Raw genomic sequence first — 16,034 nt, 5'->3', positions numbered from 1 at the left:
GTAGGAACCGATCTAGTTTAGCACAAGCAGCACCTGAAGTGGTTTACCCCGCTTCGTTCCTGTCCTCTCTTTTAACTTGAACCAAACCAAACCAAATAAATCCTAGAATGGGGTCAGCTACAAACAATATAGTTAGAAATATTAACCCTGCTAAACAGAAACAACATTGCATCTTTAGAAAATCCAAACACCTTTTCTTCATATTCAGAAGCATTAAATTAAACCACCCAAGCAGAACAAATAATTCACATTCTTACTGAGTTAAATCAAGGTTGATTTCAGGGACCTTTAAAGATTTGTATATTTCCCCCTCAGAATCTGCAGAATTGGAAAATTTAGTCTACTTAAATCATATTGAGATGAAAATAAAAGTTAACAGTTACAAAATGACAGTGAAATACTCCCATATCAGACATGATTACATTTCAAAACTGGATACTAATGAAAAAAACCAGAAAAGTCATTCAAGTCTGAATAGAAAAAAATACTTACACATAGAGGCATATAAGCTTTTTCTAATGAATTTACAATCAATTTCATATACGACTTTTGACCTGATTTATATATTATGTTTTGCCTTTTTCCCTAAAAGTGAAAAAAATTAGTATCACACTTTCCATATAAAACAGTATCCAATTATTTAAAAATCTGTACAAATGATATTTTTATTGTTTCTTGTTTAATTTCTCATCAGTGTCTTTTTCTACTGTGTTTTTAAATTCTGCAAACAAATTACTGTATCATGACCCATTAGAGATCAACGCTGAATCACAGATTTGGTGTCACTGAGTGCAATCCAAGTCTATGTGTGCTGGGACATACCATTCACCAAACTTCTCAGCTGTTTCACGACTGTCTCTATCAACTTCTGTTTGTCTCGATCATTCTTCCTGAACTGAGCAAATATATTGTTCTTTTTGCTAGTATCCTTCATCCTAGGAATATATATGAATGAAGAGGCTTGGTAAAGGGAAATTAAAAGCTATGCTGTCACAAGTAAAATATCTTGGCATGCTCTGAATTATCTCACACTAATCCTTATGCCTGAAAAATATACTTCAAAGAAAATAGGTACTAATAAAAATACAGAGCAACTACACAAAATATTAGCAGCTTTATTTTACATTCTATATGAAGTGGGGCTTTTGCATTAGTATGTAAATCTAAAGTATGTTAAGTTTTCTAATATCATACTATTTTCTAATATCATTCCATAATGTAGGCTAAAATACATACCCTCTATGGACTCTGCAAATCACATTCATAGCAAGACAAGGTGAAAGAAAAATAACATTAGAAGATTTAAAGCAGCGTTTTTTGTTTTTTGTTTTTGGCCTCACTAGTGTTTCATGGCATGGTAGAATAAATTTACATTTATTTTAAACAGTTCCTTTTGTCCTCTGCAATCAAATATATCACAGATATTCTGAAATATGGGAAAATAATATACATTTTTAATTCAAAAATAGAAAATTTTAATAGTAATACCTAAAATGAAATGTGATTAAGTTAAAAGAAAATCTGCCACATAATGAGGGGGAAAGTAACAACTAAACTTCTATTATTTTTAATTGGACAAGATGCACAAAATTTTGTTCACATCAACAGAAACAGCAATCTCATAAAACTACACCAACACTACAACCAGGAAAGAAAGAGGCTTATGTTTTGGTCATTAAAATGGACTGAGCTTTTAAGCTCCATTTAGACATTTCTCTTTTGTTGAAAGTCTCTAGTTGTTCGAGCATCACTAAATCACAAAATGCTATAATGTTGTGCAAAAAAGTCTTCAGAATATACTTACTTCTCCAAAAGAGTAAGAGCTGTGTTTGGATTCACCCGAAGGTACTTAGAAGCTGGCTGTCCATAATCAGCTAGATAAGTAGACCAATCCCAAACCATAAACAGGTCAAGGAGCTGAGGAAGATAGGGCAAAAATGTTAAACCAACTTTTGACTATTTACCCATAGCTAATACATACAGTTATGCCATTCTTGATCCACTTTAATGATGACCTGCTTCTTAGATGGAACAGAATAAGGAATTCATTTTTAAAACTTTATCATTAACTATACTGTATAACCAAAACAGCACATAGTATCTTTTTACTTTTGAAAATTACTAAAATTGTCAGGTGTTGCTTTTCTAATACAATACCTGATTGCATTCTCAAGCAATTATAAAATAATGAAAATACTATCAATAGAATTATATTAACACTTGTACCTGATGTATAGAGGTTTAATCTTTACTCATTATTCAGTTCATACTCCAATTTAATTAATAAGGGTTGGTGCTACTACCTGTTTGAAGAATTTCAAAGAACTTAAATTGAACCTTTTTTCTTAGAGGTTAAGTATGTTTACCTTTCAAAGAAGCTGTTTGTACCTAGACTTTTCCCAAAGTAATTTAAACCAAAAGCTCAGATAATCTCAATTAAGTGCATTAAACAACCTCTGCTGGATTCTCCCTGGTGATAGATCCTCAGCAGTATTATGAAATAAGGGCTTCAGGACTCAGCCTGTTAACTCTAGGCAATCATTTTGTATAAACAAACAACAACAAAAAGAAGCCCTCTTGTATTCCGTAGTGTCTTAAAATCGACTATTTGCTTTATAATCTCCAGTTAGAATTGTTGTCAAATATGGAAGTAATCTTTTAAAAGCAATGCCGTGCCTAAACCAAAGCACCAAACTCCTTATCCAACTTTAAAACCCTAATCTCCTTTAAGCCATTTAAAACCAACTTCCTATCCCCATCTGAATTGTTTCAGAAAGCTAAATACTTTACTTACTACCTTCCTTCAGTTTTTATATTATTCTTCTTGTTTTAACTCACTTTATAAGTAAAGGGTGTATTGGTTTTGCTTTCAATTGAAGGAAGCATTTGTATTTACTCATAGGATATGTGAGCCAACCCACGGACTCTGGGAGGGATAAAACTTCTTCGGTGATTAAAACCTAAAGAAAGGTTACAAAAAAATAGCTCTTCTTTAGGAAGGTAATGGACTTGTCTGACTCTTTTCCCATCCAATATACAGCTATTAGTAGAGACGTTCCACTCTATTTTCTTTTGGACAACATCCTAGGGTATATCAAAAGTTAAGATATTGGTACAAAAACTACACTGAAATGATGTTAAAAGAATATACTGTCTGGAAAAGAAAAGTTATTTAAAGTTTAAAATTTATTTTAACTTCTGTGTAATTTTTGACTGTTGCTTAGCAACAAGCAACTTTCACAAAGAGGGAAAAGTTAACTTTCACACACACTGAGAGTGAAAATGAAAATCGGCATAACATCTCTGGAATGTGATTTTATAATACATGTTTAAGGACCCTACAAAAATGGCCAATCCCTTTGATTCAGTAATCCTAGTTCTAGGAATCAAACCTTGGGAAACAATAATAAAGGTAGAGAATAATGATGTTAATCTCAAAAATGTTAACTGTGTTATCAAAAAACCAAAGGTGGGGGGAAAAGCCTGAAAATAGCCCAAATCTCAATATTAAGAGAATGGTTAAAATGAGTATCATGTAGTTATTAGAATCGATGTTTACACAAAATTTTAAGTGTCTTGGTAAGATGCTTGTGATAAACGATCCTACTAAAATTACATAAACACCCATCAAAAAAGAATGGGAGAAAATTTTCGAGAATGTTAAGAATGGTTGTTATTTGTGTGGTGGGGTTATGGGTAACTTACTGAATTCTTCATTTTCATAATATTCCACAATGGCGATGTATTAACTCTAGATTTAGAAATAAGGTTTACATATTTATATATTAAAATAAATTTCTATAATAAATACTCCTCTTTTAGGTATAAGTGTGTGTTTACACAAGTATGTGTGGGCATGCGTACAGTCAGAAAGTAACCACTTAATACACCGGCTGTAATCTCCCTTTCTTTCCAAAAGGCATTAGCAACATGACCTTTGGGATTTGGAAGAGGAAGAGGCCTTAAAATAAGTCTCTTTTTCTCTTGGGCTGATCTACCCCCGGGTGGGAAAGGAGTCGTCTATTTAATGAATTTAAAACCTACACCAACTCCAACAGTGAATACAGAACTGGTTCTTCTACAAAACAGCAAAAAAACAGACTCTCCTAGATAAAGAAATATTCACATGTGGTCAGATACTCATATGCAAATCTCTTATCACTAGAAATTACAGGAACCATAAAATTTAACCTGACTGCCTACATGTCAACAAGTCTAATCTACATGCCTTTAAATTTACACTAGTATTTTATAGAAATATACATTGTGCATCATTAACTCGTAGATATCTATGGAAATCTGCATAAGGTTGAACATTCATGGTTAAGGAACTCACTGCCAATGTGGAAAAAAGGCTAATGATCTAGGTAAGATTCATTTATTCATTCAACAAATATTGACTGCCCACCTATAATGTGCTAGTTACTGTGCTAGGCTAGAGATGCAGTACTGAATGAGACAAATGGTCCCTGCCCTCTAGAGTTTACTTTTTAAGTGGGGAGGTGACAGTTAACAAGGAAACAATGTTTTGATGTTTTTATTTAATTTCCAGTTAACATACAGGGAAGCTACAATCTATTTTATTTATTTTTGAAGATCTTATTTATTTGAGAGAGAGAGGGCATAAACACGGGGAAGGAGCAGAGGGAGAGAGAGAAGCAGGCTTCCAGCTGAGCAGGGAGCCCTACCCTACCAGGGCCTGATCCCAGGACCCTGAGATCAGGAGCTGAGGCAAAGGCAGCCGCGTAACCGACTAAGCCACACAGGCGCCCTGCTACAATCAATTTAATATTAAGACAGAAGCTGCTGATTTCTGTAGGAGCCAGTGACTGCCTGCTCATTATTCTCAGCCCACGAACCCAGTGGCTGTAGACTCGAGCACCATTTCTGTGTCTGTGCCCCAAAGGATGCATGGATACGGGTGCAGAGGAAATATCGGGCCAGGAAGCACACTGCCCTCCTATTCTGATTTCTCATTTCCATGTGTGTAAGGATTTTTCAAATGCATAATAACTGCATTTAATAAGTAAATAGAAACAAACTTCATAAAGCTAGGCAGGGAAACGCATGAAGTGTGTACAGCAGAGTGTAACCCCTCAGTAGACATTCAAGAAATAACTTACTGACTGATGATGCCAGACCATCCCAAGTTTACCCGGGAGCTTTTTCCTAGGCTTTTCAGAGTATAAAAAACAAGCACCCTACAGACTTCTTTGGCTTATGCTCACAGCTCTCTGAGAAACGCCAGCGCGGGCCTGTGGGCAAACTAGGGCAAGTGAATGTAGTCAATTGACTTCCCTCCACTGCTCCCAGGCTTTTCCCTGGGGCACTGGTAAAGAAAATAGATTCCCTCATGATAAGACTTGGATCTAACGTAAGTAAGAGTTAAATGATCTTTCTAGAGAAAGAAGCAATTCTTTCTCTAATATTTCTGAATGGTCTATCAGTGTCCCTCATCTGTAATTATTACAAGGTCCTATTTCACTTTAAATTGAAGTATAATTGCCATACAATATCACATGGGTTTCAGGTATACATCGTAGTGATTTGATATTTTTATACATCACAAAATGAACCCCAAGGTAAGTCTAGTTACCATCCGTCACCATACAAAGTTATTACAATATTACTGACTATATATCCGATGTTGTATATTACATCCCCGTGACTTATTTATTTTACAACTGGAAGTTTGTACCTGTTAATCCCTTTTACTTATTTCACCCACTCCGAAACCACTCCCCACTCTGGTAACCAACAGTTTGTCTCCTGTATCTATGAGTCTGTTTCTGTTTTGTTTGCTCACTTGTTTTTTTAGATTCCACATATAAGTGAAGTCATACAGTATTTGTTTTTCTCTGAATTACTTCATTTAGCATAATACCCTCTAGGTCCATTCATGTTATCACAAGTGGCAAGATTTCATTTCTTTTTATGGCTGAGCAATATTCCATTATATATATATATGTATATATATATATTCCATATATCTCCCACAGCTTCTTTATCCATTTATCTACTGACAGACACTTCGGTTGCTTCCACATCTTGGCGACTGCAAGTTATGCCACAGTGAACATACTGGGTGCATATATCTCTTTAAATTGGTGTTTTTGTTTCCTTTGGATAAATATCCAGAAGTGGGATTGCTGGATCCACCCCCAGCACGGAGCCTGACAGTGGGGTTCGATCTCACAACCCCGAGATCATGACCTGAGCCAGATGCTCAACTGCCACCCAGATGCCCTGGAATTGCTGGATATTATGGCAGTTCTATTTTTAATTTTTTGAAGAACCTCCACACTGCTGTCCATGGTGGCTGCACCAATTTACATTCCTACCAGCAGGGCACACGGGTTTCCTTTTCTCCACATCCTTGTCAACACTTGCTATTTCTTTGTCTTTCTCATAGGTGTGAGGGGAAATCTCATTGTAATTTTGATTTGCGTTTTCCTGATGATTAGTGACGTTTAGCATTTTTTCATGTGCCCATTGGCCATCTATGTATCTTCTTTGGAAAAATGTCTATTCAAGTCCTGGATTGTCTTGGGGGTTGAGAGTCAGTTGTGTAAGTTTTTTTTAAATATACTTTGGATATTAACCCTTTATCGAATCTATGATTTGCAAATATCTTCACCCATTAGATAGCTTGCCTTTTTGTTTTGTTGATGGTCCCCTTTGCTGTGCAAAAGCTTTGCAGTTTGATGTAATCCCACTTTTTCACATTTTTAAAGTACAGTTCTTTTTTTTTTTTTTATTATCAACTGAAGCTTTATTTCTCATTGCTTGGAGAATAATTGAAGGGTAGATGGAAAGAGGGAGGGAAGGACAGAGGGACTGCAGGAGAAAGAATCCTGCAAGGAAGAGGGGCTGGATTGGGGAAGATGAGAAGCATGTACAGGGCAAAGGGGCAACTGGACAATAGGAGATATTGAATGGAGGGGGAAGGGAAGTTACAGGGGGCATAAAATTCAGAATCAGCCACAGGGGGGCGAGTTAAAGTACAGTTCTATTGAAGTAAAAGATGTAACACAAAACTAGGACATTATTCTTGGGTCCTACCCTAACCTTATGCCAGGCCAGAGTTATGCAATGAGCCCATTTAATAGGCTGCTACCCATGCCTGCTCATGATCCCTGATCTTTGGAATAGTTTAAAAAGAACATGCCTGCTCTGGAGCCAGAGTGTGATAGGAAGGGATGAGGAAAGTGGAGTGGTGCGAGAAAAAAACCACTGACACTCATCTTCACTCCACACACAATCATAGCCTTGGGGTCTCTCTCTCACATTTGGTCAGGTTTCACAGGATGCACTATAACCTTAATATTAAAACCTAAGTTATGGAAAACCTCACTTCTCTACCTTAAGCTCTGCTCCCTTTCAGATGGCAGTACACAAATAATACATTTGTTATTAATTACACAAAATCTCTCTCAGTCTTGTAAATAAACAGTAAGACACAGTCTCAACAGGTGAATTTATTAACAAATATACCTGATATTCAAAGATGTAGATCAAACATGAACAAAAACAAAAATCTTCCCTAGATTATTCAAAAGCAATTTTACAATTACTTATTAAAGGATAAAGTCAGGCATATTATAATGAAAATTGGTATTAAGTTCTATAAATGGGTTTGTTCCAATAGTCAAGTAAAATAATTCTACCTTAACTCCTTTTGGGAAGTAAGCAAAGTATGGATCATGCAAAAATGAATAGCAAAATAAGATGCCTTAGTTCTATCTCATCATGATTTATAAGATTATCTAAAATTAGTATCCTAACTTCTTTTTTCACCAAGGATTCAAAAATAGCCTTCATAACTAATCTGATAACATAAAGTGGACTTATGCCAATATCTGTAAGTGAGTGGTAAGTTTCACTTCCTCAGCATTCCCTATGTGTGTCCAGCAAACAAAAAGATTTAGCTTAAGGAAAGATATGGTTGCATGGGTGGTCCCATTTATATGCTCAAAATAGTTGAATCACTTCAGAATCACTGAAGAATTCGTTTGTGTCAAAGCATCTGGCTTGCTGACAGTTTCTCATCCTAAGTCTCACTCCCAGTCTCCATCCAAGAAACTTGGGGTCTTGGATCTGTTGAGATCACTTTGTGCAAATGACACAATGAATCTAGGCCGACTTAAAACCATTCTATGGAACTCTTGAAGTGACTTTTTGCCTTTGTAAAAGTGAACCCAGAGTGCCAGGTCATTTTTTCCTTGAATCTGGTTTAGCTTTCTTTGTTTTGAGTCTTTTGGGTTTTGCTTTTGAAGCACCTCAGGGGCAGTGACCCAAGACAGAAGATAAATAAAGCTAAGCCAACCTCAAGAGAAAAGCAATTGGGGATACCAGGTTTGCTTTTGTAAATGTGAACAGTGACCTGGGGGCTCAGGTCAACCTTAGTCCCCCAAATTCCCTTTTCCAAACACCAAATCCACCTGGGACCTCAGAGTTGCTTTGCAGATTCCAAAAGTAAAGCAGATCATTTTTCCTCTCCCTCCAAAACACAAAGCCAATGCAAGGGTTCCTAGAGCACTTCAGAGATGTAAACAGCAATGAAAATCCTAAACCATAATACAGCTTTAATGAAGAAATATGAGCAATTAGGCACTGGGGTTCAAGAAAAATGGGTCTTACTAAATCAGTCCCAATGGGGGAAAATACAAGTCCTTTTTCTAAATAGATGTTGAAATCAAATGATGAGCTCAATATGATTTTTAAAGCTCTTGGCTTTACCCCCTTTCCAACTATCTGAGAAAACACCACATATGGAAAACTCCACATGAAGCACAGAAGAGAAGTTTAAGTAGTAGCCAGAAAGGGCCTAGCCAAAAACTGTAAAGAAGCAGTATTATGCCTCCACTCACCTCACTTTTTGCCTTCAGGTGTTAATTGCCCTCAAGCTGCCTCATGCTCTCTGATACACATGACCCCTAACCCACACCTACCCTCTTCAAATGTCCCATTTGCCAAACCTGTTCTCCGCTGGCTTTTCCACTCCCAACTACGTAGGACCAGGAGCAAGCTCTGGGCACAGCACTCTGTAGAGACTGTTTAAAGGCATCGACCTCTTCAGGTCATTTTACTAGGGTGAACTGCACACAGCAGAAGCAGAATGTTCTCAAAGTATTTTTGATGGTAAGCTATGTAGTACTCCTAGATAAACTCCTTGGGTCGGTTTGGAATTTGGGAAAAGAGGCAAAAAATGGAATTTACATAATCAGATTTATACACATCCACATTTGCTTTATCTTTAATTTTTTGGTCACTATCATGGCTAAAATGGCATACAAATACATACATATGTATGATTTTCTGTGGTTAATTTATAAAAATTAATTTTACCAAGTAATACATGGTTAATAATCATAAAAACCAAAGTCCCCTGCCCCACCCTTCCCATTCTTAGAAGCAATCACATTTAACTCCTTCTGTTTAATTCAGTGTCTCTAAATACACTTATTTTTCTAATTTTTGATTTATCAGCTTGCAGGTATCACATATGACAGTTTACCTTACTTAGACAACCTTCCTATTTTTTGATTGCTATCACAATTGTTCTCTGTTTTTGCTTTTATAACTTTAATATAATTAAACTGCTATTTCTTGTTCTGTTACTTTTACAAAAATTTTTAAGGCAGCTCTGAAATGTATTTCACATACAATTCATCCATTTAAAGTGTACAAATCAATGGTTTTGAATATATTCATGGAGTTGTGCAGCCATCTCCAACAATTTTAGAACATTTTTATCACCCCATACCATCAGCAGTCACTCTCCAAACAGGAGTCATATAACATGTGGTCTTTTGTAACAAGTTTCTGTCAATTAGCATGATGTTTTCAAGGGCCATCCATGTTGAAGCATATGTCATTACTTCATTCCTTTTTATTGTCAAATAATATTCTATTGTATGGATATGCCACATTTTGTTCATCCATTCATCAGTTAATGAACATCTGGGTTATTTCCGTTTTTCAGCTATTATGAACGATAAATACTGCTGTGAACATTCACGTACAAGTTTTTGTGTGGATATGTTTTTATTTTTCTTGGGTATATACCTGGGAGTAGAATTTGTTACATAAGCTTTTAAGAGGATCTTCTGACTCTCCATTAGTAACATAAGAAATTAACATCTTATATGGTTGAGTTTTAAAATAATTCTTGGCAATTGGGGTTTAAATTACTTATATATTTAAACCCAAATAACAATAGATATTTAACTAAAGTTTCCTAAAAGTTCTTTATAAATGCTGAAATATGTTAATAAAATTATTATCAAGAATTTTTCTAGCCTCTATTTATGAAAAGCAAAATCCCTATAATTATCCAAAACAGGAAAGAAAATTTCATAGTTTCCTCAGGTACATTTACCTCAAATAGTTAAGTATGATTTTGATTTTTATTAATACCTTTACATATATACTTGGCTTGTTTTTCTTCAGTCATGAGAATACCTAATTCAGCTTCCTGATATTAAAAGGTGGGTTACATACTGAACAATAGCATTTACCTAATTACCCAAACGAGAAATCTGCATTCAGTCTGTTTTGGCTGAGACCAGCAGGTACCCTGTTTGTCTGTTAGTTTGTTTTTAAGTAGGCTCCATGCCCAGTATGGAGCCCAATGTGGGGCTTGAACTCACACCCCTGGGATCAAGACCTGAACTGAGATCAAGAGATACATGCTCAACCAACTGAGCCACCGCGGCATCCCATCATTCAGTCTGTTTTGACTCCTCTCTTTCACAACTCTGGTATCTAACTTGTTGTCAAATTGTGCCAACTTAACTTCCTAAATATTTCTTGAATTCACTTGCTTCCTACTTTCCATCCCTACTACTACTACTATCCTAGTTCAGGTATCATAATCTCTACCCTGGGGCCTTTGGTATCACCTATCCTGCTCTGCCTCTCCCTTCTAATACCCCAGATCCATCAATCTCCACACTGCTGCCAGAGAGATCCAGCTAAAATACAAATGTGATCATACCATTCACTTACTTAAAACAGTCAATGGCTTCCCAACTTCTTCAAGATAAATCTCAAGTTCTTTAACATGAAATGCAAAGGGATCTTGCACCTAATCCAGATTGTTGGGGAGAAAGAATTTCCTCTGCCCTTCAAGGTCCTCCTAACTGGACTAAGAATCAAATTGCAATGAGATAGATTAAGTGGAGAAAATTAAATTTAATAGCTTACCTATGGAGAATCTACACAGACATGGAAATTCCAAAGACAATGAGGCAACATGAAGCTTAAATGAGCTAGAGATAGCAGTAGGGTCTGAGGATACAAAGGGAAGAAGGACCATTAGCAGGAAGGTAAAAGGAGATGTTTGGAAAACAAATGTTGCCCGATTATGCAGAGAAGTTTCTTAGGTAAAAGGGAGTCTGTTAATAGTTCTCTTCCTGGTACAAGGAGGCAGCTGAGGGGGAGGCAAGGAGCTTTTCCTGTATCTGCTGGGTTTTGATTGCTTTTAGCCCAAAATAATGTTCATGTCAAAGTGGCCCATCTCGGGATGCTGACCCTTGGCCCTTACAAGGTCAACCTTTTGGCTTCCTCTCCTGCCTTGTAATTTAAGCTCCTAAACAAGGAATTCCCTTAAATACCATGATGACCCCCAGGATGTTGCTCATTTTCTTTTCCTCTGTGTGGAGTCCCCTTCCCCTCCTTCATCACCCAGGTAACTCTTATTTATTCCATAAAATTTAAATTTCTTAAAATTTAAATCCTGCCTCTCTCAAGAAGCCCCCCAGGGCTTGGGTTGGGTTTTCTGTTCCTTTCATGTCCTCAGAGCTCCTGCCACATCTCTATCACAGGATTTTTCACAGTATATTGATGTGTCTACCAACCCATTAAAGAATTAAATATCAATTCCTTTTGTAGATTGGGTGATTCACTGCTATTTCAGCCCAGTCTCTTTCCAGTATCCCAACAGTTGAAGTGCCTTTACTTCCTCCTAATAATGTACTTTGTAAGTGCCTCAACGCTGGCAATTTGTGTTGCTTATATCTGTATCTTCACATTTGGCCCGGTATCTGGTATATAGTAGGCACCAAGTAAATGTATGTTGAGATGGACTGTACATGTTACCTTGTGACACAGAATTTTATAAGTCTATGCTGAACTCACATCTTATATACTAATAAGATAGCCATGTTATTTACTTTAATGTGAACTATTAATAACTAAAACATCTCTGAATTTTTAGTGACACCTTATAATTATTCTGAAAGCTAGACTGGTCTATTTATTGACTATAGAATGCACTAAAAGTATTTCACAACCAAAGTTCTGCTCCCGAGATTACCTTTTGTAAACCAGTGATGCCACCATCAAACATGTTAAATAAACATTCCCAGGTCATACATTCAATTTTCTGTCCAGATTCATTATGTCATCTGCCACACTTATGTAACAAGTAGTTTATGTAATTACTTCACCAATAAAGCTCTTACTTCCAATACTCAGAAAATCAAACCCTGAATCTCATGATGAGAGGTATTTACTAGACTTTTAATTCTCTCTGTAAGTCATTTTGCTTTAACAAAGCTATGGAGAAATAAGATCTGTTTGTATAAATTGTGTAAGACCTAGAACAATGAAGGAAGATAATATGATTAGCCAATGAAGAAAAATTAATATACAATGTGTCTATACTCCAGGATATAGTACTTGCTTGAATGAAGGGCGCTAGACTAGGCTGGAGCTTCATTATGTACTCCTTTAAATAAACTTTAATTGGTAAGAAGAGAAAGAGGGAGGGAATAACCACTTTTTTTTATTTTTTAATAACCACTTTTTAAAAATTTGTGAATCTAAGTGGATGTTTCTCTCCCCTCCTCCCCACAGTTGTGATTTAAAATAAGGCAAATGAAAGCTTGGAGAATCTAACAGATGGATTAATTTCGTCTTCAACAAAATCAGTCACATATGTTTTACTCTAAAATATTAGTAAGTCAAGTAATGTATAGTTTATAATTTGCCATTAGTTATAAATACAGACTTTTGGCTTTTGAAAAGACAAAGCTAAACTAAAATTAAAATCAGATACTTCGCCCCTAGAGTCATCTTATCATTATATTCTTTAAAATGGAACTCAGGCCATTTGAGATAAATAAAACAAACCAAGACCATTAAATTCCAACAACTACAGGAGGAAAAGGAGGATAGTTTCTATGGTAATACCTTAGTAAGGCAGTGACAAAAGTGGAGACCCTGTTCCAGTCACTGCATAACTAGACTTACTCTGCTGAAATGGGGAATTTAATTTCAGATGTGTATCTCATTTGTTCTGCTTTCTAGAGATACGGTCTCAGTTTTATGTCCTAAAATATAAATATAGGTGTATTACCATTTTGCCATGGGTTCCCAAGGAATGAAGAGTTAGCTAGACTACCATACTTAGCATGATGGAAATACAGAAAATAAGAATCTCTGTGGTCTCCATTTAAGACAAAGAATATTACACTATCTCACTGAGTATTTGTATTTAAGGGGGAATGGATCCTCATTCATCTTTCTTCCAAATCTTAAAAATAAAGATTTTGTAATCTTTATTCAAACAATTTTAAAAGGTATGTATTTAGTTTACTTTTCCAGAATCTAAAAGGCACTTCTTTTATGCTAGACAATTTATTAACCCTTAATTATCCAGTTACTTCCAAGCCTGATTGTATATGTAATTCCCTTTTGTCGGGTATATTAATTTGCTCAATAAACATGTCAGAACACTTGCTGCTTAGTTTGGTTCAACAGATAAATTCAGTTTTTCCACAGCCTCAAGGCATAATTAAATTTGAAAAAAAGGGCAGTTATCAAATACACTGAAGCTGATTTACTAGGTAAGAGTACACAGCAGGTAGCCATGGCTTCCTCTGGGGCTTGATGCATGCCTGAGTGCTTAGTTATTAGACTTCTGGGGCAGGGGAACAGTGACAACACTGTGACAATTTGACTAATGCAGGTATCCACATGAACTTCAAAATGGGCAACAAACTTTAAGATGAAGCTTAGTTAAAAAGCATCTATGGGTAAAGACCCACTGGCGTCACACCTTCACTACAGGTTACAGAATTAAAATATAAAAAGAGAAACTAAATAAAAACAGGAGGGGAAGGACTTATCTTCTTGGGAAGATGAATGCAGCCAGTGGAATTAAATAGATTGTGATCTAAGTCCTACAATGCTTGAATGATATGAATCTGTATAATGGGAGTGCAAAAAGAAATCCCTACCTGACCTCTGGATAACCTAAACAGGAAGTTAGGACATCTGTAAGCAAAATAGGCTGTGTCATCCTGTTAAAATAATTGTTTCCACTGACACTTTGCATTAACATTGTACATCAGGTCATCAGAAAAAACTCAAGCCATAAGAGTTTCTTCCTTGTAATACATAAAACAGAACTTGGCCCAGCACCCTCAAAACAGTTGAGGGGGTAAAGTTTGTTGATAATTAGGAGGACAAAGAAGGGGAGAGAGGGATAACAAACAGGTAAGAAAGTTGGAAGTATTAAATATTTACAGATTGGTTGAAAATAAATTAATTTTTAAAAATATATGTATTTTTAAGATTTTATTTGACAGAGAGAGAGATCACAAGCAGGGGGAGTGGCAGCAGCAAAGGGAGAGGAAGAAGGGGACCCTGGGATCATGACCTGAGCTGAAGGCAGACGCTTAATCGATTGAGCCACCCAGGTGCCCCTAATAAAATACTTTTAAAGTTTTATTTATTTAAGTAATCTCTACACCCGACTTGGGGCTCAAACTCCCACCCTTGAGATCAAGAGCTGCATGCTCTACAGACCGAGCCAGCCAGGTGCACCATAAAAGGAATTTCATTCTTAATAAGACTCTGGGGTAATAACAGAGTATTCAATGATTTTAAGGAAACACTCAACAAACACTACAACTTAGAATGAGTCAGTTTTTCTTTTTTTCCAGAATAATTTTTTTATTTTTTATTTTTTTTAAAAGATTTTATTTATTTATTTGTCAGAGAGAGAGAGGAAGAGAAAGAACAAGCAGGGGGAACAGCAGAGGGAGAAGCAGGAGCCTGATGCAGGACTCGATGCCAGGACACTGAGATCATGACCTGAGCCGAAAGCAGCCGCTTAACCAACTGAGCCACCCAGGTGTCCCCAGAATAATTTTTTAAAAAAGCTTTATTCATTCACTTGAGAGGGAGAGTGCACGAGAGAGAGCAGGGGTAGAGGCTAAGGGAGAGGAAGAGAGAATCTCAAGCAGACTCCATGCTGAGCACAAAGCCTGACACTAGGCTCAATCTCAGGACCCCGAGATCACGACCTGAGCTGAAACCAAGAGTTGGACACTCAACCGACTATGCCACCCAGGCACCCCTTTTTTAAGAATAATTTTTAAATACCTGCTACTTGGTCACAGTGCTTCAGAATGTTAGAAACTGTAACCACTTGGGAAAAATCAAGCCCCTCCAATGCCTCACCTAATCAATATTCTATGGATATTATTTGCTTATCCAATTATATTTCACTTGGAAAAAAGTACTGTTTCTTATGACACCAATAGTGTACGTATCCCATGCCCTACTAAATTCCCTCCCAACTCAGTTTTAAAATTTTTTTTTTTTAATCAAACTACTTTCATTTTGAATTGTTCATTTAAGGGAGTGATAAACTCTGGGTCTCCACTTCCTGTTCTGTAAAATGAAGGGGTCATATTTGCATGTGACAAGCACTCAATTTGACACTAGCAATGAAAAGATGATGATGACCCAGTCTTTGGATTCAAGGAGTTCTTCAGTGTAATGGAAGAGATATTCACAAAAGCCTAATTATGAACTAAAATGCTAATTACACTGATGGAGTTATGTACAGGCTATTATTAGAGCATCCAATCTTGTTTGGGGGGTGAGAGGTAAACCCGAGAAGGCATCTGAGGTAGTACCTAAACTGAGTCTCAAAAAGGAGTTAATCATGGGGCGTCTGGGTGGCTCAGTTGGTTGAGCGTCTGACTCTTGGTTTCAACACAGGTTGTGGTCTCAGG

At 36.5% G+C, this 16,034-nt stretch overlaps 1 protein-coding gene across 10 annotated transcripts in view; it reads right to left on the bottom strand.

The window, feature by feature from the left end:
- Window positions 1–793: 793 nt before the first annotated feature.
- The window catches only part of EXOC6 (exocyst complex component 6), a 355,061-nt gene continuing 339,820 nt past the window's right edge, over window positions 794–16,034 (bottom strand). For 9 of the 10 annotated variants that reach the window (XM_064595028.1, XM_064595026.1, XM_064595025.1 and 6 more), the window contains 2 exons: window positions 1,805–1,917; window positions 794–935 (listed from right to left, as the gene is read on the bottom strand). In XM_064595028.1, coding sequence (XP_064451098.1) covers window positions 803–935; window positions 1,805–1,917 — 246 coding nt within the window. In that variant the 3' untranslated portion in view covers window positions 794–802. The remainder of the gene's footprint in view (window positions 936–1,804; window positions 1,918–16,034) is intronic. The other variant, XR_010412520.1, reaches the window with a different exon arrangement.

This window comes from Mirounga angustirostris, unplaced genomic scaffold (genome assembly GCF_029215605.1).
Source record: "Mirounga angustirostris isolate CCGP_5_RB_7025 unplaced genomic scaffold, mMirAng1.0.hap1 SCAF_6, whole genome shotgun sequence".
Lineage (NCBI taxonomy): Eukaryota > Metazoa > Chordata > Mammalia > Carnivora > Phocidae > Mirounga > Mirounga angustirostris.
Note: the sequence above shows the minus strand (reverse complement) of the source record. Positions and strands in the feature narration are given on the sequence as shown.